Below are 27,318 nucleotides of genomic sequence, written 5' to 3'. Positions count from 1 at the left end.
TTTGACGGGATCTTTGATGGGCTTTGTCTGTTTGACCAGGCGCTCACTGACATACAGTGGAGGAAATAAGTATGTGATCCCGTGCAGAGGTTGTAAATGTACCCACTTAGAAATAAATTAACAGTCTATAATTGTAATGGTAGGTTTAATTTAAGAATATCAAAAAGAAAATCCAGAAATTGACATTATATAAAAGATACAATTTGATATGCATTAAACTGTGGGAAATAAGTATTTGATCCCCTTGCAAAACATGTGTTAGTACTTAGCGGAGAAACCCTTGTTGGACAGCACAGAGTTCAGACACTTCTTGTAGTTGGTCTCCAGGTTTGTGCACATCTCATTAAGGATTTTGGTCCACTCCTCTCCGAGGTTCCTCTCCAAATCCTTAAGGTGTTGAGGCTGATTCTTGGCATCTCAAAACTTCAGCTCCCTCCACAGATTTGGGATTAAGGTCCGGAGACTGGCTAGGCCCCTCCATCACCTAAATGTGCTTCTTCTTTAGCAGCTCCTGTGTTGCCTTGGCCGTATGTTCAGGGTCATTGTCCTGCTGGAAGACCCATACATGATCCTTTTTCAGTGTCCTGGCTGAGGGAAGGAAGCTATTGGTCAAGATGTTACAGTACATGGCCCCGTCCATCCTCTCCTCGATGCAGGGAAGTCGTCCTGTCCCCTTTGCAGAGAAACACCCCAAAGCATAATGTTTCCACCTCCATTTTGGTCTCATCTGACCACATCACCTTCTACCAAGCCTTCTCTGAATCATTCAGTGTCAAATTTCAGACGGGCCTTTCATGTTCTTCTTGAGCAGGAGAACTTGCGGGCGCTGCAGGGTTTGATCCATTATGGTGTAGTGTGTTACCAATAGTTTTCTTGGGTCTGTGGTCCCAGCTGCCTTGAGATCATTAACAAGTTCTTCCCTTGTAGTTCTTGGCTGATAACTCAACTTTCTCATGATCATCAAGAGCCAAAGGGGCGAGATCTTGTATGGATTCCCAGAGCGAGGGTGATTGATTGTTGATTGATGTCCATTTTTTTTCCTTCCATTTCCGAATAATCGCACCAATAGTTGTCACCTTCTCCCCAAGCTGCTTGATGATGGTTTTGTAGCCAATCCCAGCCAAGCGCAGGTCTACAATCTTGTCCCTGAGGTCCTGAGACAGCTCTTTAGTCTTGCCCATGGTGGAGAGGTTGGAATCTGATTGATTGATTGATTCTGTGGACTGGTGTCTTTTATACAGATAACAAGTTGATACGAGGGGTACTTTCCTAAAAGGAAATTAACTTATTTAACCGGTCTGTGGGAGCCAGAATCCTTGTTTTTGCAAGGGGATCAAATACTTATTTCCCACAGTTAAATAATTGTTTATCTTTTATATAATGTAATTTTCTGGATTTTCTTTTTGATTTTCGTCTTACTCTCACTGTTAAAATAAACCTACCATTACAATTATAGACTGTTCATTTCTTTGCAAGTGGGTGAATTTACAAAATCGGCAAGGGATCAAATACTTATTTCCTCCACTGTAGGTGTCATACCCATCCTGTCCGAGTTTCTCAATCTGGTTCAGAGTGTCAATGACTGCTGCATCTGCAAGGTCTCTAGTATCCAGTACAAGAAGATATTCACCGCTTATTTCACAGAATGGATTGCCCATGTCTCATATAGCACCAATTAGTGCTTTAACATCTTGTGCAAATGCCATTTGCGCATGTTTGGTCTGCTCATAGTGCCGGGTGTCAGTCTTCTTGCTCTTCTCAGTGGAGGCCTCAAACTCCCCAACCACACGTGCCATCTTGGGGCCAGACACCATCCAGCGTCGCTGAGCTGCAGGGTTCTCTGTCAGGCCTACAGCACCACCATCACCTTTCACAGAGGCATTGTTCTGCTCGTGGGCCTGGTCAATGACAATAGCAGAGAAGCTGCGTGTCGTCTGCTTCACAGCAAAGTTTCCTTTCAGAAACTGCCCATGGACATCAGGATGGTTATCTTTTAGCACAATCATGTCACGTAAGTGGACTGGTATCCATCCGGCATAGAGATGGATACCAGTCCCAGAGAAAGGAACCAAGGCACACTCTTGGTCAAGGCATTTATGTAGAGTAGGAAGTCGGCCTCTCTTATTGATCGCACATAGATCATCAACTCTATTTCCAGCTGCAGGATGATAGATCAGAAGTGGAACTGGGAACACGACACTGCTCTTGTCCACCCGCTACCCCTCCAGGAGGTTACCAAGTACCTTGAGTGCTGCCATCTCAATGTGAAACCCAACAAACATCAGAGTGTTTGATCCAGAGTGATCTGACCCGGATTCCGAATCTCTAATGCCTGCCTTACCTCATCGATGGAATGACGAATCATGTTCGTAGAAGAGGGGAAGTAGAGAAGTGAGTGTGACACTGCTCTCTGGTATTGTATGACCGCACTAGCAGCCAGGAGTCAGTCAATCAGGCACGCAAGCAACTCTTCACCCAGAAAGGTAGAACAATTGAGGGACTCCCCCCAACACAAGCAGCATTGATTCAGCACACAAAGAGAGCTGCCTTCCAAGCTGGTCACTGCTGGGTACAGATGATGTTTGCAGCCCCTGAACTCCCATCCCCAGGTGACTGGGGGTGGAAGAGGAAGGCCACAGGTGAATGGGAAGTTTACTGGACCACATTACCAGGCCTGTCGTGAACTCTTCTGCTGTGGATGCAGAAAGGGGTGCAGTGGACAATGCAAATGTGTCAAGGCAGCACTTCAGTGCAGTGCATTTTTAAAATGGCCGCCATTGGACACATTTGCGATGGCTCTATAGCTAAAAATCTTCCTTAGGGCATGCTCTAACAGTGTGCCAAATGTCATGCTTTTATCATCAAATGCACAATTCTTTCAGATATTTCACATATCTGCTGGACTATGAATCTTATTTCATCAACATTGGAGCCAGCCCTTTCTTCGAGGCTTGCTGTGGTGTTTGTATTTAAGTACAGCAAACATCACATAAATGGGATAAACATACTAGAGCAGGGGTCGGCAACAGGCGGAACGCGGTCCGGACCTATACGGACCCAGACCTATAATCAACATATTAATAGGGGATTTCAATTTTGACGGGGGCGATTATATTTTAACCGCTGCCGACAGGGGGCGAAAGAGACGAGTGAGCGATACAGGGAGAGAAACACAGAAGAAGAGACGAGAGCACAGAAGAGAGCGGAGAGGAAAGTGAGTGAAGAGAATAATTAGCGATAGAAGGAGAGGAGAGTGAACAGGTGTGTTAGCGGCAGACAGGGAGAGACAAATAATTACACATGGCGCTCTCCAAGAAGAGGAAAGTGGACAGTGAGAACAGAGCTTTTAACCCTGAGTGGACTCATTCATGTTCATCCTGCCCACTGGGAGCACAGAACCAGTGTGTCTCATTTGTGCAGAGACCGTGGCGCTAAAGTGCCAAAACGCCACTATTAAAGTGCCAAAACGCCACTATTAGCACCACATTTGCGATGGCCCTATAGCCAAAGATTTCTTCCTTAGGGCATGCTCTAACAATGTGCCAAATTTCATGTTTTTATCATCAAAAGCACAATTCTTTCAGATATTTCACATATCTGCTGGACTATATGAGACAAAACACAAAGTGTTTGACCAAACATTCCCTCTCAAGTCAGAACTGAGGTCACAAAAAATAAGCAGTCTCAGAGCCCGATATGATCAGTCCACCAGGATCAAAATTAAAAATAAATATCGTTCCAGCGCAGGCTAACCAATGAGCTAACCGAGGCTAACCAATGAGCACTTGCATGTGTATGAGAATGGCACTGACACCATTTCAGCCCAGATTTAAACTCCTGGCAGGACAAGCTCAAGCTCAATTCTCACACTGAATAAAAAAGTGAGTGAGGGACTGCAATATAAGAGGGAAAGAAAGAGAAACTTTAAAACTGTTCAATTGTTATGATGCGTAAAGACTGATATTGTTCTATAATCAGGGCTGCACATAACTGGTGCGCAGGTGCGCATGCGCACCTCCGCCAAAAAAAGAGCACAGTGTCATTTGAAAAAAGACGCATTTGCGTACCAACATTGAGAGAGAGAGAGGGAGAGAGAGAGAAGAGAGAGAAGGGAGAAGAGAAAAGAGAGAAGAGAAAAGAGAGAAGAGAGGAGAGAGAAAGAAATATATTTGCAAGTTGCATATGAACCTATGATATGAACTCAGGGCCGGCCCGTAGCACTGGCGTAATGTTCGCCTAGGGCGCCAGACCTGGGGGGGGCGCTGCGCTGGCAGTTCTGGGAGGGAAGAAAACATTTTTGACCGTTGGCGCTCATCCTAATTTTCGGCCTTGATGTAACAATATTCATAATTAAGTAAATGTAACACCCTTTTCACCCCGGTTACACGTTTCATTTGCCCTGTACGATGGGCGCTGAAAGTGATGAAAATGGGGGATGTTGGCTTATCTGGCGCCCGCAGCTCACAGCCAAAATGCGAGTGAGCGAGGGAGGGTGCACCGGTACCGGCGCTGTTGTTATTAGAATCTGGTGCTAGCTGCTTTAACGGATATAAGAAGAAGATGTTTCTACAATAATGTGGAGGGAGAGTCCTCTCCAGTCAGACTGAGAGGCTGATAACTACAGCTCAGTGAGGTAAAGGACTCTGAGTGTTTAGATAGTTCACTTTAGTCTAAGTTCAAACGGTTTTGTCACAATTTATGTAAACACATATTTCCAAGGCACTCCTTTATAATTATTGGGATAAACAGGTGTGAAATCATTACAATGTATACTATAGGACAGTAAACCAAAAACATCCTATAAAACTGGAAAGATAAAAAAATGCATTAATAAATAAATGTTAGATAAGATAAGATATGAATGAACATCATAAATAAAATAAGTTACATTAATTTGTTATTGGCTATGGTAGGTTATTGGTTATGTTCACATACTTATTTGATTACATCCACTTTTCTAAGATGACAGAGACTTTCGACCCGAAACCAGCAGCTAATCGCAGACTCAACCGGAGAGAAAGTAGTAGGCCTACATCATCAGCTCCCATGTCTGACAGAGAGGAAGACAGTGAGGAGAACAGTCAGGAGCGTAGTGATGACGGCTTGTAGGATTACTGGTCGTGCTAATGTTGTCTTGTGTTCACCTCTGCATGTGTGTTCTGTGTTCACCTCTGCATGTGTGTTCTGTGCATGTGTGTTCTGTGTTCACCTCTGCATGTGTGTTCTGTGTTCACCTCTGCATGTGTGTTCTGTGTTCACCTCTGCATGTGTGTTCTGTGTTCACCTCTGCATGTGTGTTCTGTGTTCACCTCTGCATGTGTGTTCAGCGCATGTGTCTGGCAAATAAAGTCAAGATCCCCTCAAAAGTTCCGGTTTATTTCATTTTAAGGATGAACACCAAACAACATCTCAAGGTGCTCCTTTGAGAACCAGGGCAAAAAACTTATGTGCACCCCCGTTTATAATCGTCTGAAACTGTTAAGTCATGATGTGAAACGGTTAACAAAGAAAAAGGGAAACTCAAGCTGCTGCTACACTTTATTTTATTTATCTAAAATTAAGCAGTTTAAGATGCACATATTTTCAAAGCTATTTTATTTATTTTCTCCTATTTTATTTTTAAATGCAGCCCGAGAGGAACATTACACATATCCACAGTATTTACTGTATATCTGTAGAGTTCAATGTTAATTGACAATAAATATTGTTGTTTATGAATTGTACTTTCTTTCTTTATTTGGCAGTCAGTTGTTGATTACATGCAGACGTTGATAAAGCTACAGGCTACTTCAATATATATCACACTAATTCATAAAGCAAGTTCGACATCTTGATGTTCCGGACCTTTGCATGGCTCTAACTGGACCTCGTTGAATTTTAGTTGAATGGCACTAGAGTATGCTTAAATGTCACAAGTCCCGTTAATAAATCGACACCATTAGAGAGTGAGGGCGCAACAATTAGTTCTGCTCAGATGTTGGATTATTATTACAAAGTCACAGTGAGCGTTATCATGAGGATTTCAAGCCTCTCACACGTGCGCTCTTTCCTTCAGGCTTGGTGTGACTGGAGAAATATTAAGATTGTCTATGAAAGATGTTATGCCGTGCAGGATGAACAGATGAGTCTCTCTCTTACAAAGAGAGCTTCAAAGCCAGCGCATTGACTGAAGTGTATTGTGTACAATTAATCGCAATTTAGCGAAATCACAAAATCGTTGCCCAAAAAAAACAAACGTGTGTATATATATATATATATATATATATATATATATAGTCTCATTGGCTTTGAGGTTTTTTGAGACATTTAGTTTAATATGATTTAAAAACAGAGAAAAAGTGGAAAATGTAAAAATGTTTCTGAAAGCAGCATGATCTGGTTAAAAAAAATGCCCCAGTATCAAACAATCACCCATGTAGACTTGAATGGTGGCTCTGAAATACATGTGGTAGCACCTTATTAAAAACAGCAGCAGGAGCAAGTACAGTAAATTCAAATGGTGACCCAGTATCACAACAAAAAACATATTCAGTACTGCCTAACTTCCCTTGCTGCTTACCATCCATAAATTATGTATGTTCCAAATAACATAGTTTCAATATCTAATATTGCAATGTCATTACAAATATGAGTCCTAAAACCCGGGTTATTAGTTAGCATTTTACCACTTCCGGTTCCCTCGTCTCAAACAAGTTTGTGGTTAGATGCCTGCTAACTGTTGCTAACCAGTGGCTGAATGAGACTTCTTAATGTCATCAAGTCAAACACGAGTCCGTTTACAGTTTAGCGATAGTGATGCAAGAGCCATGCGACCACGATGTAGTCGGTTTATAGCCTAATGTTAGCTTTTTACTACAAATGTGTTTCAATATGTGGAGATTACAATGCTGAACAACGTGCAAGTATAATCTTTCCACAGAGTTTATTTTACGTAATATTGCAAAATAAATGTTTTTGAAAAGATACCTTAAATATTATAACTTTCAAAAGAGAACAAATAGTCTTGACTATTGGTTCTGTGGCTTTTGATCATATTCTAGGTTACTAGTTGGCATGTCAATCTAATAATTTATAAAGAAAAACGTAATCCAGGACTATAAACTATATGTACTGTTGGTAAATTAGCCTATTTCCAATCATTTATTAAAATGACATGGAGATTCTAATCTTCATTCCATGAAACCCACATGAATATAACAGACACCGTAATATGTTGGTTGCTGTTATAAGATATGGCTGACTTAATGGCATGGGGCCAATCAAGCTGTCGGAAAATAACAAGAGATATGCATAATAATCAAAGAACACAGGCTAGATGCTAACACTCTTCAGCATCACTGTAAACATCTATAATGTTGCAATATGAAGATTTAAACTGTAAGGCCTCCAGTGCTTCATGGAAAGTGTTGGTGACCCCACCTTACTGACTTCATGTTCATTATTTTTTTGTTTAAATAATTATCCAATATAATGTTAGGGAAGCTCATACATTACTTTTAAAATGCACTAAAATTGTTTTGTTTTTCATCTACTAAAAAGGTATTTGTATATTACTGTTGACTTTATATTCAAACTTTTTTATCTCATGTCACCACTCTTAATTTTTTCGCATTAGAGATATTCGTTGATGATGGTTATCTAAGGACAGCACAACTTCAAAAAGTGTATATCGTTTTTTGAAATGCAATATTTGGTCCTTGGATGAGGAGTCATTTGTTGTCTGTGTTGAGTCATTACATACCACGAAAAACAATGTGCATACAGTTAACATATTATCTGCAACCACAATGCTGCATAGGAGCTGCTACGTTTCTGCAATGAAGGTGTTACTTGTGTTTATACAAAATGTGTCCATATAGATGCCATTCATTCAGAGCTTTACATAGATGAACATATAAAGAAGAAGATTGCCTTAAAAATGTAATATTAAGCCCACTAGACTTAACGTTTTTTAAGCTTTGCAGATGACATTAATGTATTCTTCAAGAGGATATCTGATCAAACTAGTGAAAAACTGTGATCTTTGCAACCATAAAACATAACTTTTTCTGCACAACAGTTCATCTGTAGTTTAAAAAGTTGCAGCACATTTCTGACACCCCACGTGTTTCTAAATTGTAACGGGAGGCTGGTGCACCTGATGTAACGGCAAATTCTGACGTTACTGTTGCATTTTGGGGCCATTTCGAAACATGCATGACAAAATATTCAGAGAAGAGCAAGCATTTGTTAGAAAGAGACTTCCACTCACACATGGAGCGAGAGCAGAGTATTTTCAGACCTGTCACACCGAAAAAACACACACTCAAACGCGCACACGCGCACACGCACACACTGGTCTGCAGAGTCGCACAGCTCTGCACTGCCTGTAAACCAGCCTTCCTAACGCTGCTCCATTTACACCACACAACACCCGCAGAAACAAGCAAAACTAACACATTAAAACCGGATACTCACTTCCCCAGCTCCTCGTACAGTTGACATTCGTCAGTGAATCGCGTACAGGTTGTCGTGGCCATGTCTCTCCTCTATCTTTTGCTCTTTTACTTTCTCAACTCCGGAAAAATGCGGGGTTTCTTGCACTAAATTAGCGTTTAAAATACAGCTCCACCCAGCAGCTAGACGGCCTTTGGAGCGGTGAAATGCCTTGTCTGAGGTGCCGAGTAAAGGAGAGTTAGATACGGAAAGACGAAGCGACCAGGGTGGGTGCTCTCTCTCCTTCTGAATCCACTATTTGACAGCCACAGCGCTCAAAGAGACCAGTCATCAAGTCACCTGGTCAAGGGGAAGCGACTTCCGGCTGCAATTTTCAGAATAAAACTGAGCTTTGATATTTAAAGGTAGGGTGGGAAAGAATGGAGAAACCAGCTCGAGTAAACTAGAATTTGAAAATACACAACCGGAAAAAATCTGCCACTTCCTTACTTACTTTCCTCTTCCAACACACACGAACGCGCACATGACCAATGAGGGCACGAGATAAGTTTGTGCACGAGATGGAAGGCTGACAGAGAGGTTGGTTATCTGCCGCGGGCCGAGGCAGATAATTGGACTTGCTTTTTACGGCACCACGGCTTCCACGGATGAAATATTTGTATATAATTATTGTCAAAGCATTACATTTATTTATTGCTATCGGAATGTTAAGAGCATTCCATGGAATATAACAAAAAGTGTTTCTGAAGTGAATTTTATCTACCGTACCTTTAAATGCTGTTTATAATAAAAGGGACTTTATTGACGAAGCAGGTGAAATAAGCTGTTTCCGTTGTGTTCAAATGATAACTATGACAATGTAATTGAAATTGAGCCTCTTTGCAAATCATTATAAATGCAGACTCTGAACTTACGATTAGTTAGCAGGTTAGCAAGGCTAGGCTATAGCAATGAAAACTGAGAAAAAAACATACACTACATGGAAAAAGTCATCTTTAAGTGAGGAAAAAAAAAGTTTCTTCCCATGCAATAATTAAAATATTCTGATTCATTCATTCATTGAATGATTGTGTTTCTTTTCAGGTATTCAATTATTTTCTTTTTCGTCTATTCGCCCTCCGGTGGTCGGCAATCAGAAATGCAGACAATGTACCATAACTGGTAGTTTTTAATTAAACAACCTATGACATATTTGTTGTTGTTATACTTTAACATAATCACAATGATATAGTAACCTATATTAAAATGAAGAACATATAACATGTATTTTATTATTGCATTGTGCCATCACTGACTTGAAGGGTTTGCCCAGCTTTTCTGACCAAAAACATTAACCATACATCAATTTACTTTATTTTGAAAGCAAAATCACCAGATTTCCGGTCTTGTGCTGATTAATGTTCCCATCTTGACACAGTCAGCTTGATTTGGTGACAGCAGCTTCACTGCTGAGCGACATTTGAGGTGATTTCTGTCGCCCCCTTGTGGGAAAATCGTGTAACAGCAAGTCACGGCACTGTAATCGAACCCACCTCCCGCCGGCACTGTGCGTATTTCCAAATAGGGACAAATATGAGAGAGCCGGTTTGTGCCTTCAACCATGCGTGTTGTATGTATATATTTTGCATGATACGTAATACAACTCAAAAGGGCTTTTATTAAGACCTCTCCTCCTATGAATTACACTGTACACTGAGAGTGTACGATGACGTTATTTGCTTAACATCATAGGAATTAAAATATTTTTTAAAAAGTCAATAAAGCATACATGTCAGATACAGTCATGTTCTGTTGCACGACAACTTTTGTGCTTCACCTTTAATTAGAACGATTAAAAGATGTTCTTCTCTCTTTAGTTGAACAACAATGAAATAAACTTCAATCAAGTTCAGTTAAAACCTTTATTGTATTTATTTTTTCTAGGATAGTATTCACACACAATACATATACCAGACCCGGCGGCAGACATACATCTGTGGGCGGGCATTTGATTTACCAGGGCGGACCCACCCCGACACTTACATTTCCTTTTATTCAGCCCTGATAAAAACAGCGGGCCTGTCACACACCAAGACTCACATACACGCAAATCTTGACTGACATTAGAGAATTGCAATGACAGGGAAAAAATGACAAACACACTGATTGCATTCAACACAACACTGTCACACATATCACAGCAGTCTTTAAATTAATACTTCTTAAAATGACCCCATGCACCGCCTGATTCTCTGATAAAAAGGCTTTAGATTTTTTCACACATAATTATGTCTAGTAATATTTTTTACTTTCATCCTTTCCTATAGCTCTTTGAGTCAAAAAGCATAATCTTTTATAGAAGACAGAACACAGAGAGGATAGAAAATGTGTTCGAATTCACTGCAGAAGCCGGACAGAGTTGACGTGGAGATGGTAGAGGAAGTCTGCATAGGACGCCCCACCGTTGGGACTTTTGTCCTCCACCAAGTGGCGCTGCAAGGCCTCCTCGCAGGTGTCACCCTGCTTCACCACCCACAGCTGAGACAGAAAAACAGATACATGGTTACACTTGCACTAAGTGAGGCAACATCATGGATGTATAATAAGAACTGGATACAGCGTGGGAGGCGGGGCCTCGTTCATTCCGAGAGTTGCTCATTGGCGCATGAAGACAAAATGGCCCAACTTTTGAGAGAGCGAAACGTCACGAAAGTATTCATATAATCATATAATCCGTTTTTATTGTGCATCCATGGGTAAAGGTAAAACTCATGTAGTACTGACCACGTCACATGAACGTGCCGGGCGGTGCAGTCCCGTGGGTTAGATAGATGAGAGTAACAAATGCGTCACTTCCGGGCAAAAATAACGGCTCCGCCCACTTTTGGGGGAAAACAACGCTGTCAGTTGAACGGCGGTCAATACAAATTCTGAAGTGTTTCCCAATCCGATCAGAAATGTAAGAAAACCTGAGATTTTTGGATCTTCAAAGAGCCCGATTACAATGGCTAGACAGGCAAACAATTGCATTAAGCCATTGGAAATCGACGATTGGGCTCGATATATGGTTAAATATAGCAGTAGGCTATCGATTTTCATAGATGAGAGTAACATCTACGTCACTTTACGGCCCCACCCACTTTTGGGGGAAACAACGCTGTCATTTGAATGGCGATCGAGCCTGAAGCCACAGAGTTCTTCTTTTACTGTCCTTTCTTCTTCTTTCTTACAGAAACACTGAACTCTTGATTATTTTTAATGTTTGAGGTGCAATAAACAACACAGCAGCTTTTTGGCATGATAAAAACTATTATGTTCCGCCTCGCTCATGAGAGTAATAACAGCTGGAGAAATTACAGACTTGCCTACTGATTTTAATTTAACCATATATCAAGACCGATTGTCGATTACCAATGATTGAATGTAATTGTTTGCCTGTCTGGCCATCGTAATCGGGCTCTTTGAAGATCCAAAATCCACGGTTTAAAAAAAAAAAGTATCGGATTGGCAAAAACTTCAGAATTTGTATTGACCGCTGTTCAAATTACAGCGTTGTTTTCCCCAAAAGTGGGCGGGCCGTAATTTTTGCCCGGAAGTGACTAGGTGTTGCTCTCATCTGCGCCTGCGTTCATAATGCAGAGGAAAATAACTCTCAGAATAACGTTAGCACATTTTACAACTTGAGGACCTAATGTTTTTAATAAGGGCTATATAAATGTTCATACTGGATAGTTTATTTAGTTTAAAAAAAAATATCCAACGATTTACAGACGTCTCTTTCCCAATGTTAGTCAATGGGAAAAAGTATTTCCGGGCCCGGCGACTGATACGGAAGTGTAGTACCGCTGTTTGGCCACAACGAATATTTTCCTCAGAGTCTGGCGCACTTCCTGGAGGCTTGGGCAACATGTGGCAACTGAAACCAAAGGGAAAAACTCAGAAAGTGCAAAGGTCAAAATAGGTCAAAAGTTGGTGCTCAACTTCTCACTGTTATTGTTTTTTTTCACCTAATTTCACATAGTATACACTTTATAGCTCTTCCATGATTTTTTTTGTTATATGAAAAAATGTGAAATGACAAATTCAAAACGTTTTGGGAGGAAGTTGGTTATACCCACAATGCAAAATAGAAATAGGATGTCAAACTGGGGGAAATTGCTCCAATTGCTAAAATTGCTCAATGATATCTCCACATAACAGAAAAAGTGCATGTGTTTGTATATGTATTCATACTGTTTATACTGTAGGTCCTGTGCATGTGTGTGCATTGTCCTGTGTGTAATCACAAATGAGTGAACACATGAATTTCTCTTTGGGGATAAAATAAAGGTTCATCTTCATCATATTAAAAAAATAAATCCAATGTCCAACTTTGAATGAACATTAGGAGGATTAGATTCAGCTTTTTCCTCGAGGTAGCTCTAATTACTGAGTAGACATGATGAGTGGGAAAGCGACTAAGTAGTTAGAGGTGTCAGCAGCTCACCTTGCGGGCACAGGGAGCCTGAGAGTTCAGAGTGCTGATGAGGGACCGCACTCTGATGGACAGAGGGTTATCAAGAACTGGCAGCTTGGTCTGAAGAAACACAACACAGCAGAAAAGAGAGTCAACTCAACAGTGAACCTGTCAGTGTTGCAGGGAACTACATCACCAGGAAGAAAAGTAATCATTGGTGTCTTTATATCCCTTTGGGTTCAATCTGTGTTCTACTAAAGGGCTCAGTTCAGTCGTTAAAGGCATCATTGTATTTGTACATCCCATCCCCAACACCATGTTTTCCTCTTCTCAATAACGTTCTAACATTACTCTACGCTTTATACATTTCTGTTAATAGCTGACATAAAACTTTGTTTATATAAGTTGTATTGTTCCAACAAGCATCTTCTTATGCGAGAAGGTTAAATGTATTTATTATTGAATGTTTGAAACATATACTGTACAGCTAAACAGATGCAGGCAATAAGAAGTTTTTTTTTATTAAAATGCTTATTTTTTTACACTATACACTATTATAAAACACTCTTGATTTAATAAGGCATATTATCTGCTTTAGATAATATAATATACACACCAATTAATATCATTATGGTTCATTAAAAAAATAAAAATTCCAAATAAATTTTCAACGTGCTTCACAGACACAAAAAGAGAAAGTACAAATATTAGATTATTTAACTCAGACAAGAGGAACATAGATAAAACACAATGAATACACATTTTGAGAATAAATCAATGAATACAAAAAACAGACAAAAAAGGAAAAGCTAAGAGACATTTTTTTTAAACGTATAAAAAAAATAGTTTTAAAAGAGGTTAGCATTACTGTATGAGTGAGTATCTGTCTGATCTCTTACCTCTCCAGAGAGCAGGGAAGAGAAGCAGTTGTTGTTGAAGAGTTCCACCAGGGTGCATGATGGGACTTGGTCACCCACCCAGAGCAGCAGTGTGAGGGGTGCATGAATCAGATACAGACATCCGGGCTCCAGGCTGGCCGCGCAGCAGCGCAGAGCCTCCGGGGGGGGTGGAGAGACGGAGTGGTTAGCTGCCAGCGGCTGCAGGGGCAAGATGAGTGGATGTGGGTCAGAAAGGAAAATAATGCTAAGATTGCTTTGCACTAATAATACTCATGAAAAATAATGTCTGTATCACCAATGGTGCAGAAATACTGGCAGAGTAAAGAGATGCAGAAAAACAAATCTGTGCGTGGATCTAAAACATTAATCTTACCGTTATAAATTGTTAACTCAATGCAGCTACTGTAACCACAAAGAATTGTTGAGCCGAAGTTATTTGGTATTGTCTGACAGAAGCTGAAAGTCAACTAAAACTAGTTACATTTGTCGATGCTGGAGTGCCTTACAATATGAGATCAACTAAATAAGATGTCAAAAGTAATACCTCCAAAACTACAGTTGTGTTTTTGATCGCTAGAAAGTGAATACTAAGGCTTTCAGCACCGTGATGCAGAATTTCCACCTGAGACGTCACCCTCACTGATGAAGACCATGTCCCTGTTGGTAAATTGTTACCTACAGCCATTGCATTACATTACATTGTTACTTGTCAGGCGCTTTTACCCAAGGCGACTTACATACACTCAACACTGTGGGCAATTACCACAGAAGTTATTTGGGGTAAAGTGTCTTGCCCAGGGACACAATGACAAGCTGACTGCAGTGGATCTCAAGGTGGGATTGAACCGGTGCTCCCCTGATTTGAAGATCACTGAGCCACAGCCTCCCTATAGGCTCAATACAGCCATTATAACAACAAAGGGGGCACTGACCAGAGGCAGCAGCAGAGGGTAGAAGTGAGTGGAGGTGCTGCAGGTGTCCATGCCGAGCACCTGGCAGCGCTGCTGCAGCCGCTGGTGGATGGAGCTCCTCAGGCCCGGCAGCAGCACCTCGCTCTTCCTCAGACTGTTGATGTAAACAGGAAGTGCTCGCAGGTACTGAGGGAGGACCAGCTACACGACACACACACAGAACACAGGACATGATGACAAAATATTTAAATCCACTCCAGGTTTGCACAGTGACAGTTACAGAGGGAATGTAGCGGATAAAACAAACTCAAAATAAAACATCCACTGAGGCATTAGGTAGCGAATCTTTCAAAGGATTAATAAATTGTCGAGGTAAAAATATATATTATCTTTTTACGATCAAAAGGAACAATGAACAATAGCTTTACTTCCTCTCTGGACTGCCGGCTTGCCCGGTTTAAAAACAAAGCCTGAAGTTGTGCCTGGAGCTGCCTTCAAAAACAAAATGAAAACAACGACTTAAACTAAAATAATGACACTATATAACAATCCAAAAACAGCAAGAAGATACATGTTTAACTTGTTATTATTATAAATCAATGAAAAGCTCCACCAGGGAGGAACATGATATCTGAGGGGAAATGTGGTTCATAAAGAAGAAGAAAAAAAGAAATTAAGGTCAAACTGAATAATTGCCAAGATTTTCCTCAACAATAACAAAAAAGAAAGACTTTTGAGATATTAAACAGTGCAGCTTTACAGTATGTTGTAATGACCTCAACGTTATACTTTAAAGTGTATGTTATGATTCTAAAGCTGACCTGTCCAGCAGACACTGAAGCGGAGCAGCAGTGTCTGCGGTAAGATGCCAGCGCCTCTGTGACCTCCGTCTGCAGTTCCTCCCTCAGCTCCTGAAGAGGGCGCTCCAACACCGTGCAGTAAACTACACCAAAACACAAATTAAGGTTTTCTTACAATGTCACATTTTAATTCAATACATTTTTTCCACTTTTTAATTTTGAGAATTACTGTACACAAATGAAACCATAAAGCAACTAGGAAATTCTAATGACTAGTACATAGTATATTGCCCTTCACCTTATATATACAATTCAGCTTTACAGGGGAATCTACTGGGCTTTAGATTCTGAACAATCTTGCTGTGTTTATGGAAAATATTGTAGTTGTAGTCAGTGGTGGAAGAAGTACTCAGATTAGTACTCATGTAAAAGTAATAATATCACAGTGTAGAAGTGCTCTGTTAAAAGTCTGGCATTCAACATGTTATTCAAGTGAAAGTACAAAAGCATCAAACTATATTTAAAGTAAGAATTAAAAGTATTCAGAATGTTGCAGGATTATAATTGATCAATTCATATAAACACAATTTTAATTTTGCATCTGGTCACTTCAAAGACTTTTATATACTGCCAGGTATCTAAACCCATAACAAAAATCTCTAATAATTTATTTTCATTTAATTTATATTTTGTATCAATCATATGACCTAGCAAAGTAACTAGTAACTTTCCATGTCAAATAAATGTGGTGAGCAAAACATATAATTTGTTCTTCCAAATTGTACTGGATTAGAAGTATGAAGTAGCAAATAATGAAAATACTCAAGTAAAGTACACGTACCTCGAAAATGTACAGTACTTGAGTAAATGTACTGAGTTACTTTCCAACATGTTCATAATTTCAGGGATGACACCAGTATCTTAACTATGAGGGTATCTATAAACTAGGTTGATCATGATCTCATCTGATTTCGGATGCATTATTAATATAAATTGGACAATAACAAATTAAGGTGGAATAAAGGATGTATCGTTTTAATTTAAAAACAGTATACTTTTCAAACTTTTTCAAATACAATATAATAATCTATGTTAGTATCACAGAGCAGCGTATTTATTTCCACTTAGCTGTTAACATCAACTGATGCAGAGCAGACATATTGCTTTAGTATACAATAGAAGCCTTACTTTTTTTGCTGTAGAATGTGAGCAGTGTTTGGGCCTGGTACTGCCGGAACGTGTCCTGAAGGTGACGAGAGCATCGCAGGGTCAGGGTGTGAACTCTGGTCCTCCTGTCTCCTGTTCTGGTGCTGTAAGACAAAACAGTCTAACAGGGGGGGGGGGGGGTTTAAATAACAATATCCGTCTTTTCTTAGTAATCTTTTTATAAAACAAAACATATTGTTGCCTCATTCAAAAGTAAAACAAAAAGTGAATAAAAAGTGTAATAATTCAATAAAATCTCAACTAACAGAATGATTTGGGTGAGAAAAAGACAACACAAGTGTCTGTAAATTCACAACCACTTTTGATCTAATTTGACGATCACTAACAATAATTAACCACCTGTATGGCGACACCTCTGGCCTCGTCTAGAGCTCTGGAGTGTGCGAGCTCTACAGCCAGCGTCGTCCTCCAATCAACAGTCGCCATGGTGACCTGGCTGGGGCTAGGCCCAGGGAGGAAAAGTCCATAACAGCCGGACACACGCATATCTGGGGACAACAGGCAAGAAGAATAGAATCACTAGTTGTTTTTTTAAAAGGTGACTTGCACAAACAAAGTAGTCTCACCTTTGCTGACAAAGATCCTGAGCTCAGCCTTGTAGCCGGTGTCCGTCTCTAAAATCTTGTTTAGATCAGTGCTGAAACGCTCTCTGTCCAACTCTCCCTGTAGGGGGAATTAAAGAGATACCACTCTACAATGGGACCTCGAACACTTCTGTCTGCTTAGCATATAGTCTAATTGCCAGCTCATAAAGTCCTATTCTGAACCCGGAAATGTAGAGTACCCCATCGCTTTATGTTAGAATGGTCAAGTACGGGTCCCCAGCACATAGAAACTGCTGGATGCTAACTCGCATATGTTGGGCAATTTGCACAATGATCATAAGTTGTGTTTGTTAGCATGATTACCAATATAGCCTATGGGGACAATATTAAAAAAAAGGCTTTCGAAAACATTTTTAAGTGGTTTTGGGGTTATTGGGGATGCCGAGTCCATTTCTGACATTTTCAGGATCAAGAATGGCAGATTTAACCAGAGAGTGGCCATATTTGTACTCCCAGTGGGAGGATTTTGATGAATTTTGGGTACATTTTAAAGTTTGAGGCGACTCATAACTGCCATTCTTGATCCTAAACATGTCAGAATTTCCTTAACCCTTCGATGCACGAGTGACTGCACTCTTCCATAAGTGGGTCAAAAAGGACCCGTATTAGAATAATGTGTTTTTATGCCATTTTTGTCATTTTGGTTCAGAAAAATCACTTGTATAATATTTAGTATTATATTTTGGTTCACACTAGAAATATCTTATATTTAATTTTTCAATATTTATAATTTTAGACGTTTTTTTTACATTTAGTAAAAAAACGTTTTGAACATATTGATGCAAAGATCCAACCCTCTCTTACCTGCCCTGCAGCTGAACGACCTATCCTACCTTTATTTCCTCCCACCTTGACTCACTTCTCTACTCACTTCTCTACGGCATCCGCTCCCCGTCCCTCGATAGACTCAAAATTGTAAAAAATGTAGCCGTCCGACTCCTCACACACACCAGATCATGGCACCACATCACACCAGTCCTCAAAGACCTTCATTGGCTTCCCGTCTCCCAACGCATCAACTATAAAATACTGGGACCTATAGCCCTCCTCCATCTGACCCCCCCTCCTATCTCACTGGTCTTCTCACCCCCTACCAACCCCCGCGGTCCCTCAGATCCACCTCAGCCGGTCTCCTGTCCCCCCCAAGTCCAAACTAGGCAGCATTGGGGACAGAGTCTTTTCAGTGGCAGCTCCCAGGTCCTGGAATCCCCTCCCCCAAGATCTCCACTATTCTGAGACCCTCACAGTATTGCAGTCTCTTTTCAAAACTCATCTCTTCTCCTCTGTCTACTCATAGCCCACCCCCCATCAATCCATGCCGGTGGATCAAGTTTGAGTCCTATACCCCCCACCCTAACCTTCCCCTATATTGTAAAGCGATTCTGAGTCCTTGAAAAGCCCTATACAAATATAGTGTATTATTATTATTATACTGACAGGTATCAGATCTTGCTGTGTAAAATAATCTTCCTGAGAAGTGTCACTTGTGATGTATTCAGTGTGGTCTACACGTGAATGTATTCATGACAACAACAGGTGATAAGAATCAAAGGTTCCCAGAGGATCCCATAGAAAATGCATGCAAATCATTTTTGACCCACTTATGGAAGCTTGGGGTAGTACAAAAACTACAATTTCTTAAAATATCCAAAACATGTTTTTTGAGGAATAGCTGGAATATGAAATGATGAGAAAACCACCTCGCCGGGTCAAAAAAGACTCACTTACATCCTCGATTTACCTACAAAAAAATGAGCTAGTGTCTGCACCTAATTAATGCTAAATAATACCAATTGTGTAAATTGCCCAACATATGCAAGTTAGCATCCAGCAGTTTCTATGGGCTGGGGACCCGTACTATACATTTACATGTACTTTGGGATACTCTATATTTCCGGGTTCACACTGCTGGCAAGGCAAGTAGACTAATATTCCAACAGTCTGCATAAAAATACAGCAAAAAACACTTCTTCTAAGTTGCAGAAATATACATTTTTGGACAGATTTTTTAAATTGGTAGATGGTGTTTTTGTGTCAAGTCAAGCGACTTGCTGTATATTTAAATTTAGCAGAAAAGAATGTTGTATAAGCCCATTTTCCAAAATGTCTACTATTCCTTCCTACAAAGCAGCTTTCTTCTTCATGCAGTTTTTTTATTCTGGCTACATTGTGAGGGGCTGTTGATATACCTGGAGGTGGCTGTAGGTGTACAGAGCTCCACCTGTTAGATATGGTATGTGCCCCGGCCAAGCCCCGCCCACATCTTGCTGGGAGAGGACAAACAGGCTAACCCCGCAGCCTTGACTGACGCACTCCTTGGCCAATGAGATGGCTGGATCTGATGGCTGAAAGATGGACTGGAAGAAAAAAATGAAGAGGGAATTAATGTAAGTGTACATTAGTGAAGCCTCCACCTGTACAGGAAGCCAACTGTGCGTGTGTGTTTTTGTGAGTTGTGTACCTTTGGTTTGTTTGAGCCGAAGAACCCTGAGGACGAGTGTGTGAGTCCCATCTCTGTCAGAGGAGCAGTATGGAAAATCAGCAGCTTGCCAGGACAACTCAGAGCCTGGAAACAAACAAAAATAACGCGTTTGTGTTACTTCCAATAGGCAAGTTGTGGGAGAGGATGGCTTAGCAAAGTAACACCTCTGCCAAAAAAGATATGCAATATCTGAGCAGAGATTACTGACCTGAAGGACGGCGAGCCCTGCTTTCACCGGCAGCTCGATGGGAACTCCACTAGAGCCATCACACTCCGGACTGAACTGAGGAACAAGCTGCAACACACTAAACACAGACAACCGACGAGTAGTGATTGCTTGAAAACCAAATGTATACCAAAGTGATTTAGAAAGACTTTCAAAACAAAATGAACAAATGTAATTATTTAAGTGTTTGTTACTTTCTAGGTAGAGACAACATTTTCTGAGAGGAACTATACTATAAACGTTATTCATATGTGGGCCGGCAACAGAACATCATCGTCACAACCACTAAGCTAAGAACTAAGGATACATCTACAAGTTGGAATTGGAAAGTTTGAGTTAAAATAGTTTTAACTCTTTGGTCTCATTGAACTTGTTAGCCTTACATGTTTTTAGACATGTAAGAGATTCAAAATGTATGAGGTATTTACTGATATATATTTTAGGTTTTTTAACGAAATGTGAAAATCTTTTAAAAATTGGGGGAAAGGGAAGTTTGGGGCTCTCTGCTGGAACTGCTACCGCCGCGACCCGACCACAGATAAGCGGGAGAAGATGGATGGCAAATCTCTTAAACTTGTGTTAACCACAGACCTCATTTTAGGCAAAAACCCATTCAATAAACACTTTTGACTTCGAGACAAACCTCAAGTGAAAAAAACTATTACTCATTTGGCAGCTTTTAGGATTCAGATATAAAAGAAAACTAAACTGGTCAGATTTAGGCTGTATTTGTAAAGCTAGAACATACAAAAGCAAATATTACTTAGAAGAGTGATTAATAAAACTAGGGGCTGATTATGATTCTGCAAAATGCATCTGACAGAAGTCAGTGAACGCTTGTGTTACCTGTCGATACTGTCTATACAGTCTTTCAGGGGCACCAGAAGCCCCTCCCTCACAGGAAGCTGCAGGTCTTCTGTCTCCGTGATGACCAGCATGTGTGGGCGGGACAGGGCGGGGCTGAGGTCGTACAGGTGGATCCTGCTGTCGTACGTCATCAAACCCACACGGACGTCACCATCCTCCCTACACAAAATGAAGAACCTTTAAGTATGTTGATCCTTTTCTCTAGCATTGCATTTGTTTCCAAAACTGAATAGGGAAAGGTGTGTGTGAGCATGTCTTACATCTTCAGCGATGTGAGCAGAGTGAGTATTTGTTGTGTTGCAAACTCCAAATGTCCTCCTCTCACCGCGGACGCAGACACATCTATGGCTAGGAGCAGGGCAGCAGGTTCCCCCTGAAACCAGTACAACAATTAAGAGAAATGAGATACAGGTTGACTGAATTGTGGGATTCCACTTTTAATCCTAAAGTTACAGTTTACAGACTCTGGATTCTCTGCATGAAAATATGGCTCCAACTGTCTTATGTCAATTAATTAAGTCATTTATAATTTCGATCTGCAATATATCAGAAAAGAGCAAAAGTATCCTTTTAGAAGTTTACACAGAGCACTTGACATTTTCCACTTCTTCTATTGTCTCACAGACTAAAACCCCCAAAAGTCATTGTAATGATTTATAAAGCATCACATTCTCAGATTTGAGAAGCTAAAATAGTAATTAAGACGTTATAAATATCTTATTTATTAATGGAGGATATCAGGTTGTAGAAGGAATGTTTCATACTGTGTGTGCAACATCCAGACACAGATGGTAATATGTTTGAGAAAGCTCATATTCAAGAGCAGGTAAATAAAAAACTAACTTTCTGAGAATTAACTTTCTCGTAGGACCCCATACTGAGTTCAGGCCTGTTGTCTCTATCCAACCGAGCCCCCTCCACCCCTTTGGTGGGCTGGTAGTGTTGCCACGGCACTGAAACACAAGAGGAGAGAAAAGCTGCTGCTGAATGCAAAGTAAGCAACAAACTGAAGAACGTTCATTCAGGGAAGCCGTTAAATACATTTAAGGGGCCCTATTATGCTTTTCGCCTTTCCTGTATTGTTTTATATAGGTTTGTGTGCATGTTAATGGTCTGCAGAGGCTAAAATCCCAACGTTCCCTCCAGATGGAGTTTCTCTCCCACAGTCTCCCCCCCTGCCTGAAACGCCGCCATTTACGTCCGGTGTTTACTTCTGTAGCATAATGACATCACCGTGTAACACTTGTGCTTCTATTGGCTAGTGCTCCAACACATTGTATATGATAGGTTAAAGGGCGGGACATCTCTTAACAGTTTACCAATCACAACAGATCCGCCCAGCTAACCAATCAGAGCAAACTGGTCTCTGGTTTCAGACAGAGGGTGAAAAGAGGTGCTGCAGCAGGATTCAGTTCTTACCTTCACTGAGTTTCCCGCAGAAGGGGCAGTAAAACCTCTGACCACAGTCCTGCCAGCCCATCGCCGGGCACATGGAGGCTCCGCAACAACCACAATCTGAAACACACTCTGGCTCTGTGCACACAGGGAGGGGCTTGAAGAGGCCACACACACACACACACACACACACACACACACACACACACACACACACACACACACACACACACACACACACACACACACACACACACACACACACACACACACACACACACACACCCCACACACACACACACACACACACACACACACACACACACACACACACACACACACACACACACACACACACACACACACACACACACACACACACACACACACACACACACACACACACACACACACACACACACTTTAACCTTCACAGAAGCTTCACATATGTCAATTGTGGCATTAGCTTCACATATCTCTAGATATAATTATGAGTAACTACGATTGCTGTTATCATTTTTAAGAGATTATTAGAAAAAGCAGATTAGCTAGACACTGACCTCTCCATCATTTTGCTTGGCTAGAGGAGTGACCAGAGCTCCCAGTGGCAGACGGCTGAGCAGAGCAGTCTGAGCATCACAGGGCATACAGTACGACGCAGAGCGGATGGCTAAAGGACTTGCGTTACCTAGAGATCAACAGAGACACGGTCCAGAATTACATGAAGGTTGGTTTAGACACACAAAATGGAGACAGGAAGAGGTGAACGGGGAAAAGGCCCAAACATTAAAGTATCATATTTGTAATTCACAACTAAATCGGAGTCCTTCACAAAAAAACATACGCTATAATGACTTTAAAATACTCTTATTGAACTACCTGCAGATATTATTGTCATAATCCTTTCATCAGTACGTCCAAAATATTGCTGATAACTGGAATCAGTGTTTCCCCTACCATTGTCTTGGAGGGGCGCTGCGCCCAGCCAACGGAGCCCAGCCAACGGAGCCCCCCATATATTTTTTCTTTTATATATATTTTTTTAAATATATATATAGCACCAAATTGCAACTAATCTATTTCTACTGTCACTTTTCACATTGAACATGTGCTCTTTTATTAAATAAACTAAACGCTTTCATTTTAAGTTGGGAGTTTAGTGTTTATGACCCTAAGAAACACTGATGCATTCATTAGTATAGTGAGCACACACTATTATAACTATTACAAACCGTTTCATACACGAGATGTTTTCCAAAGTTGGTCTCATTTTTCTTCAATTAAATATGTTTATGTTCAGATTTTTTCTAGTCGCCTCCATCAATAATACATGGGATAACTTCTACAGAAAATTCTCTGTGCAAAGTAGGTTACATTTCAGTGATGTGGATGCCAGATTAGGAAGCCATTTCTACCCAGCTTTACATACAGTGTTGTGTGTGTTTACCTCTGTCCTCTACGATACAGGAGGTAGTTGCCAGAGGAGGGAGACGGGAAAAGGCCTCTGAGACGAAGACCTTGCCCTCCCACTCTGCACTGTCATCTGCGATCACCTTCACCTGGGAAACAGAGAGAGAGAAAGAGACAGGGGTGCAACCTTATCAACCTGCAAGACTGTGAATACAGATCACTACGGTTAAACAGGGGCAGGATCTTTTATAAAACATCTTACAAGTAGTAGTTTTGCGGCTCTTACTTTAAGTTAAAAATAATAATGATTGGAAAAAGTTAGAAGTCAAGTATTGGACTCTTTATTTGCTTTTTTTCCCTAAAGATGTACCATAAAGGGAAGCACACATCAGCAGCGGATGGCACTTTGATGAGGGCTTCATCGTGCTGCCAGTGTGTGTAGCCAAGTTGCTCAGTTTGCATGAAGCCAAACATTGACTGACATCAGATAAGAAAAAGTATCTGGATCATTCAGGGACTGAGGTCAATCGAGCACCATAATGATTTGATTATGTGCTATAACAGTGTTCATACTGGGTTGTTGATTTGGTACATCAACTGGTTGACATTGTCAGAGGAGCTAAGGGCTAGGCAATATATCAATATAATATCCATTGGTTGATAAGAAACTAGATATCCTCTGAGATCTAGGAAATCCTAAGTGTTAAATTCATGTCATTTTCTGAATTTACCAGCGTTTAAACATCATGGGTCTAACCCTACAATATATTCACAATATCGATCTTGTGGTACTCTCTTCACATTGCCCAGCCCTACAGGAGCCGCAGAAGCACGGTAAAGAAAGAAGGTGACGAGAGAGGATAAAACAACTCACAACACTGGGCAGGAGCTCTGGGTCCAGACCATAACGAGACTCAGAGCTAGGAGACTGGAGGGGAAAAAACAATTAGTATTGAATAATAATTTATAATAACACAGACGTCAAATTTGGTGAGATTCTAGACTTTATATACAATATGATTGAAGCAATAAAGTCTAGGGGCTCCATGGGAAATTATCTAACTATCTAAATTGTATACTTAGGGATATTTCCATGCAACAACAATGCATTACTGACATGTAGCTGTTATTGCAAGGTACATGGTCAGAAGCTGCTTTAACACCTTTGAAGTTGAATGGAGAATCTCTCTGAAAGCTGAAATAGTCGAATGATAAACTGATCTATTAGTTGCCTGACAAAATAAATCAACAGTTTTGTTAAACAACAATAATTATCTGGTTTTGCTTTTCCAATATGGAGATCTGCTACCTGCAGTGTAAACTGAATAACTGTTGCATTTGGAGTCTTGGCTAAATAATACATAGATTCATTAAGACAATAATCTGCAGATGTCTCCACAGATACTCAGTTGAGCTGGCACTCATACTTCATTAAAGAGTTGTAATGGTGTGACTGTTTTCTCTACCTGTGGAGTGATGTTCCTGTCCTCTGCAGCCGCATTGGGAACAAACTCGTCTGTGGTCCCTTAGGAGAAAACAGAGGACTTAAGTAATTCTTAAATTAAATGATATCCTTAATTAGGTAGGCTGTTTTAGCTCAGACTTTAGAAAACAGTATTTATTGATCAGTAAGATGGTGGTGTACTGTAAACCCTGGACGATTGGACTAATCAGCAGGTCTATAAGGATCTACTTGTGAATGATCAAACTTTATTTTTCCTTCTAGTCTACATGTTGTATATTTAAGAATGGTTCGTGAGTAATTCTGCAAGTCATTAAATGTAAAGGATCTGCCCCTGAGGGAGGCTTTGCAACATGCATGTTAGTAAGTCAACCACAATACAATAGACTTACCTCTTGAGTTTGTTGTGAGAGTCCACTGAGGCGAGGAATGAGTGTGTGTGTATCCAACAGAGGATTCCACATTGGCCCTCTCAAATGCAGGCTGAGGTGTAAACTGTGGACTCTGATTTACACCAAATGATAAAGTGGTAATGGGCAAATGTTTTTGTTGGGGTGACTGAGGTCCATTTAATGAACAATGGTGAGTGTATGGGGGCTGTAAAGGGGACGATATTCCTTGGTAAGGGCTGTGAGGGGAATAAAAGGGCATTTGTTGGGGATTGCAGGGATGCGTCCCTTCCTTCATAAGAGCGAGAGAACATGGAGGTATATATCTTCCTTGGCTTGCAGATGGAACCATGGATGAAGCATGAGCATCAGGAGTGACCCGCTGAACACTGTGGTCAGCATTATTAGCATAAAGCGCGCTGTGTTCGGTGTTGTTTCTGGATGAAAAGGTTGCAAGTTCGCTCTGGTAGCCGTGGTTGGACACCTGCAGCTGCTCGTAGCCAGGCCTCTGGTCAGAAGGAGAGCTCAGGCTGAGATTCTGAAAGCTGGGCAGAGGGTTGCAGGGAGGTCCTTGAGGTGAAGCTGGGGACCAGCCGTTCTGGCCCGCCCACGGCTGACAGGGTGTATCGCTCTGATTGGCTGTGGGGACGTCCATCATCCTTCATTACCATCACTGATAGGTGTTTGACTCCTTGGAGGCGGGATCTAGCGGGGCAAAACAAACCTGCAGCGTCGTGATGCGACTCTCGGATCTCTTCTCAGAGGCCAACATGTTGTATTGACAGTTAGCTAAATCAGATAGATTTCTCATCAATAACAAGCAAAATGCAGCTATTTTGAGAGATAATGTTACATCTTTGAAAACTTCCTAACAAAATGTACCTAACGTTTCCCCTGTAAAACTACCACTGTGTTGAACGATTTGTTAATGAGAAGCAATCGTTGATATGAAGAACGTTAGCCTACTAGAGGAATTGACTGAGGTTCTTCTGTAGTAAGCAAACAATATTGACACATAACAGAGGTGCATCCTTACAATGTGCAGGGTGAATTAAGATATGTGACCTGAAGGAGCAATGTTATTTGAAGTAATAAAATATTAGATACCTTTGGACATCAGCGGAAACAAGGGGCTTTGCGTGCAGCACTTGTTCGTCCACATTACTAACGTGACCGTTAGCGTCTTCATCTCCCCTTCTGCGACGGAAGCGAAACACTTCAGCAGTTTAACATATGTGAAATGTAGTACAATTATATTCAATGACCACAAAATGTGAGAGGATTAATTTAGACAACATTCATGAATCCGAGCCTTTGCTGCAATGTTAGCGTCAAGTTAGCACGGATCACAACACCCCATTTCCGCGTTTCCTTTCAAAGTAAAATACATGAGATACAATAAATGCCATAATTTGAAATAAAAAACGAAATATTAGAAAACCTTTAAACCATCAAAGTAAATATATTACTGTGGCGCATTAAAATGGTGCTAATATTTTATTATTAATAAGAATCAGCAAATATGTATTGTGGCACCACAATAACATGAATGTCTGATTTATGAAATATTTAGTGTTGTGTTTTCTAATACTCTCATTTCTTTTCACATTATTAAGACTTTGAATGTGTGACTTTTCTTCTGCAGCCACTTGTTTTGTGGTTCTGAATACTTCTTCCTCCATCAATGCCTATATGATTGTCATTTCTACATACATGGATAAAGATACAGTAGGCCTGACAGTGTTGGACAAATCAATAAAATACTGCGTGTATT

The 27,318-nt window shown here is 40.7% G+C and overlaps 2 protein-coding genes across 16 annotated transcripts in view; both read right to left on the bottom strand.

Annotated features, from left to right (window-relative positions):
* The window catches only part of camk2b1 (calcium/calmodulin-dependent protein kinase (CaM kinase) II beta 1), a 79,904-nt gene extending 71,179 nt beyond the window's left edge, over nt 1-8,725 (bottom strand). For all 14 annotated transcript variants that reach the window (XM_034090782.2, XM_034090790.2, XM_034090793.2 and 11 more), the window contains exon 1: nt 8,458-8,725. In XM_034090782.2, the coding sequence (XP_033946673.1) occupies nt 8,458-8,519 (62 nt within the window). In that variant the 5' untranslated portion in view covers nt 8,520-8,725. The remainder of the gene's footprint in view (nt 1-8,457) is intronic.
* Nucleotides 8,726-10,318: 1,593 nt separating this feature from the next.
* Nucleotides 10,319-26,874, bottom strand: LOC117451879 (protein transport protein Sec24C). Of its 2 annotated transcripts, none has more exons than XM_034090236.1 (21): nt 26,652-26,874; nt 25,548-26,268; nt 25,160-25,218; nt 24,568-24,621; nt 23,731-23,842; nt 22,844-22,971; nt 22,308-22,440; nt 21,732-21,841; nt 21,149-21,261; nt 20,868-21,047; nt 20,004-20,100; nt 19,775-19,879; nt 19,503-19,670; nt 17,275-17,371; nt 17,048-17,196; nt 16,670-16,808; nt 15,503-15,624; nt 14,703-14,882; nt 13,771-13,968; nt 12,902-12,991; nt 10,319-10,953 (listed from the first exon to the last, which is right to left on the bottom strand). In XM_034090236.1, the coding sequence occupies exons 2-21, from the start codon at nt 26,200-26,202 to the stop codon at nt 10,813-10,815; spliced, it is 3,030 nt and encodes a 1,009-aa protein (XP_033946127.1). In that variant the 5' UTR covers nt 26,203-26,268; nt 26,652-26,874; the 3' UTR covers nt 10,319-10,812. The 2 variants fall into 2 exon arrangements, with proteins under 2 accessions (XP_033946127.1, XP_033946126.1); XM_034090235.1 differs by having other exon boundaries at nt 25,548-26,249.
* Nucleotides 26,875-27,318: the final 444 nt, after the last annotated feature.

The sequence above is a fragment of the Pseudochaenichthys georgianus genome, chromosome 9, assembly GCF_902827115.2.
Source record: "Pseudochaenichthys georgianus chromosome 9, fPseGeo1.2, whole genome shotgun sequence".
Classification (NCBI taxonomy): Eukaryota; Metazoa; Chordata; class Actinopteri; order Perciformes; family Channichthyidae; genus Pseudochaenichthys; species Pseudochaenichthys georgianus.
Note: the sequence above shows the minus strand (reverse complement) of the source record. Positions and strands in the feature narration are given on the sequence as shown.

Bases quoted from the DNA above. Each gene is read 5' to 3' on its own strand.
- LOC117451879 (XM_034090236.1), bottom strand. From the start codon at position 26,202: ATGATGGACGTCCCCACAGCCAATCAGAGCGATACACCCTGTCAGCCG. The intron at 21,262-21,731 runs GTTAGTTTTTTA...TACTGGTTTCAG, and splicing joins AGAAAGTTAATTCTCAGAAA to GGGGAACCTGCTGCCCTGCT. The intron at 16,809-17,047 runs GTGGTTAATTAT...CCCCCCTGTTAG, and splicing joins CCAGAGGTGTCGCCATACAG to ACTGTTTTGTCTTACAGCAC.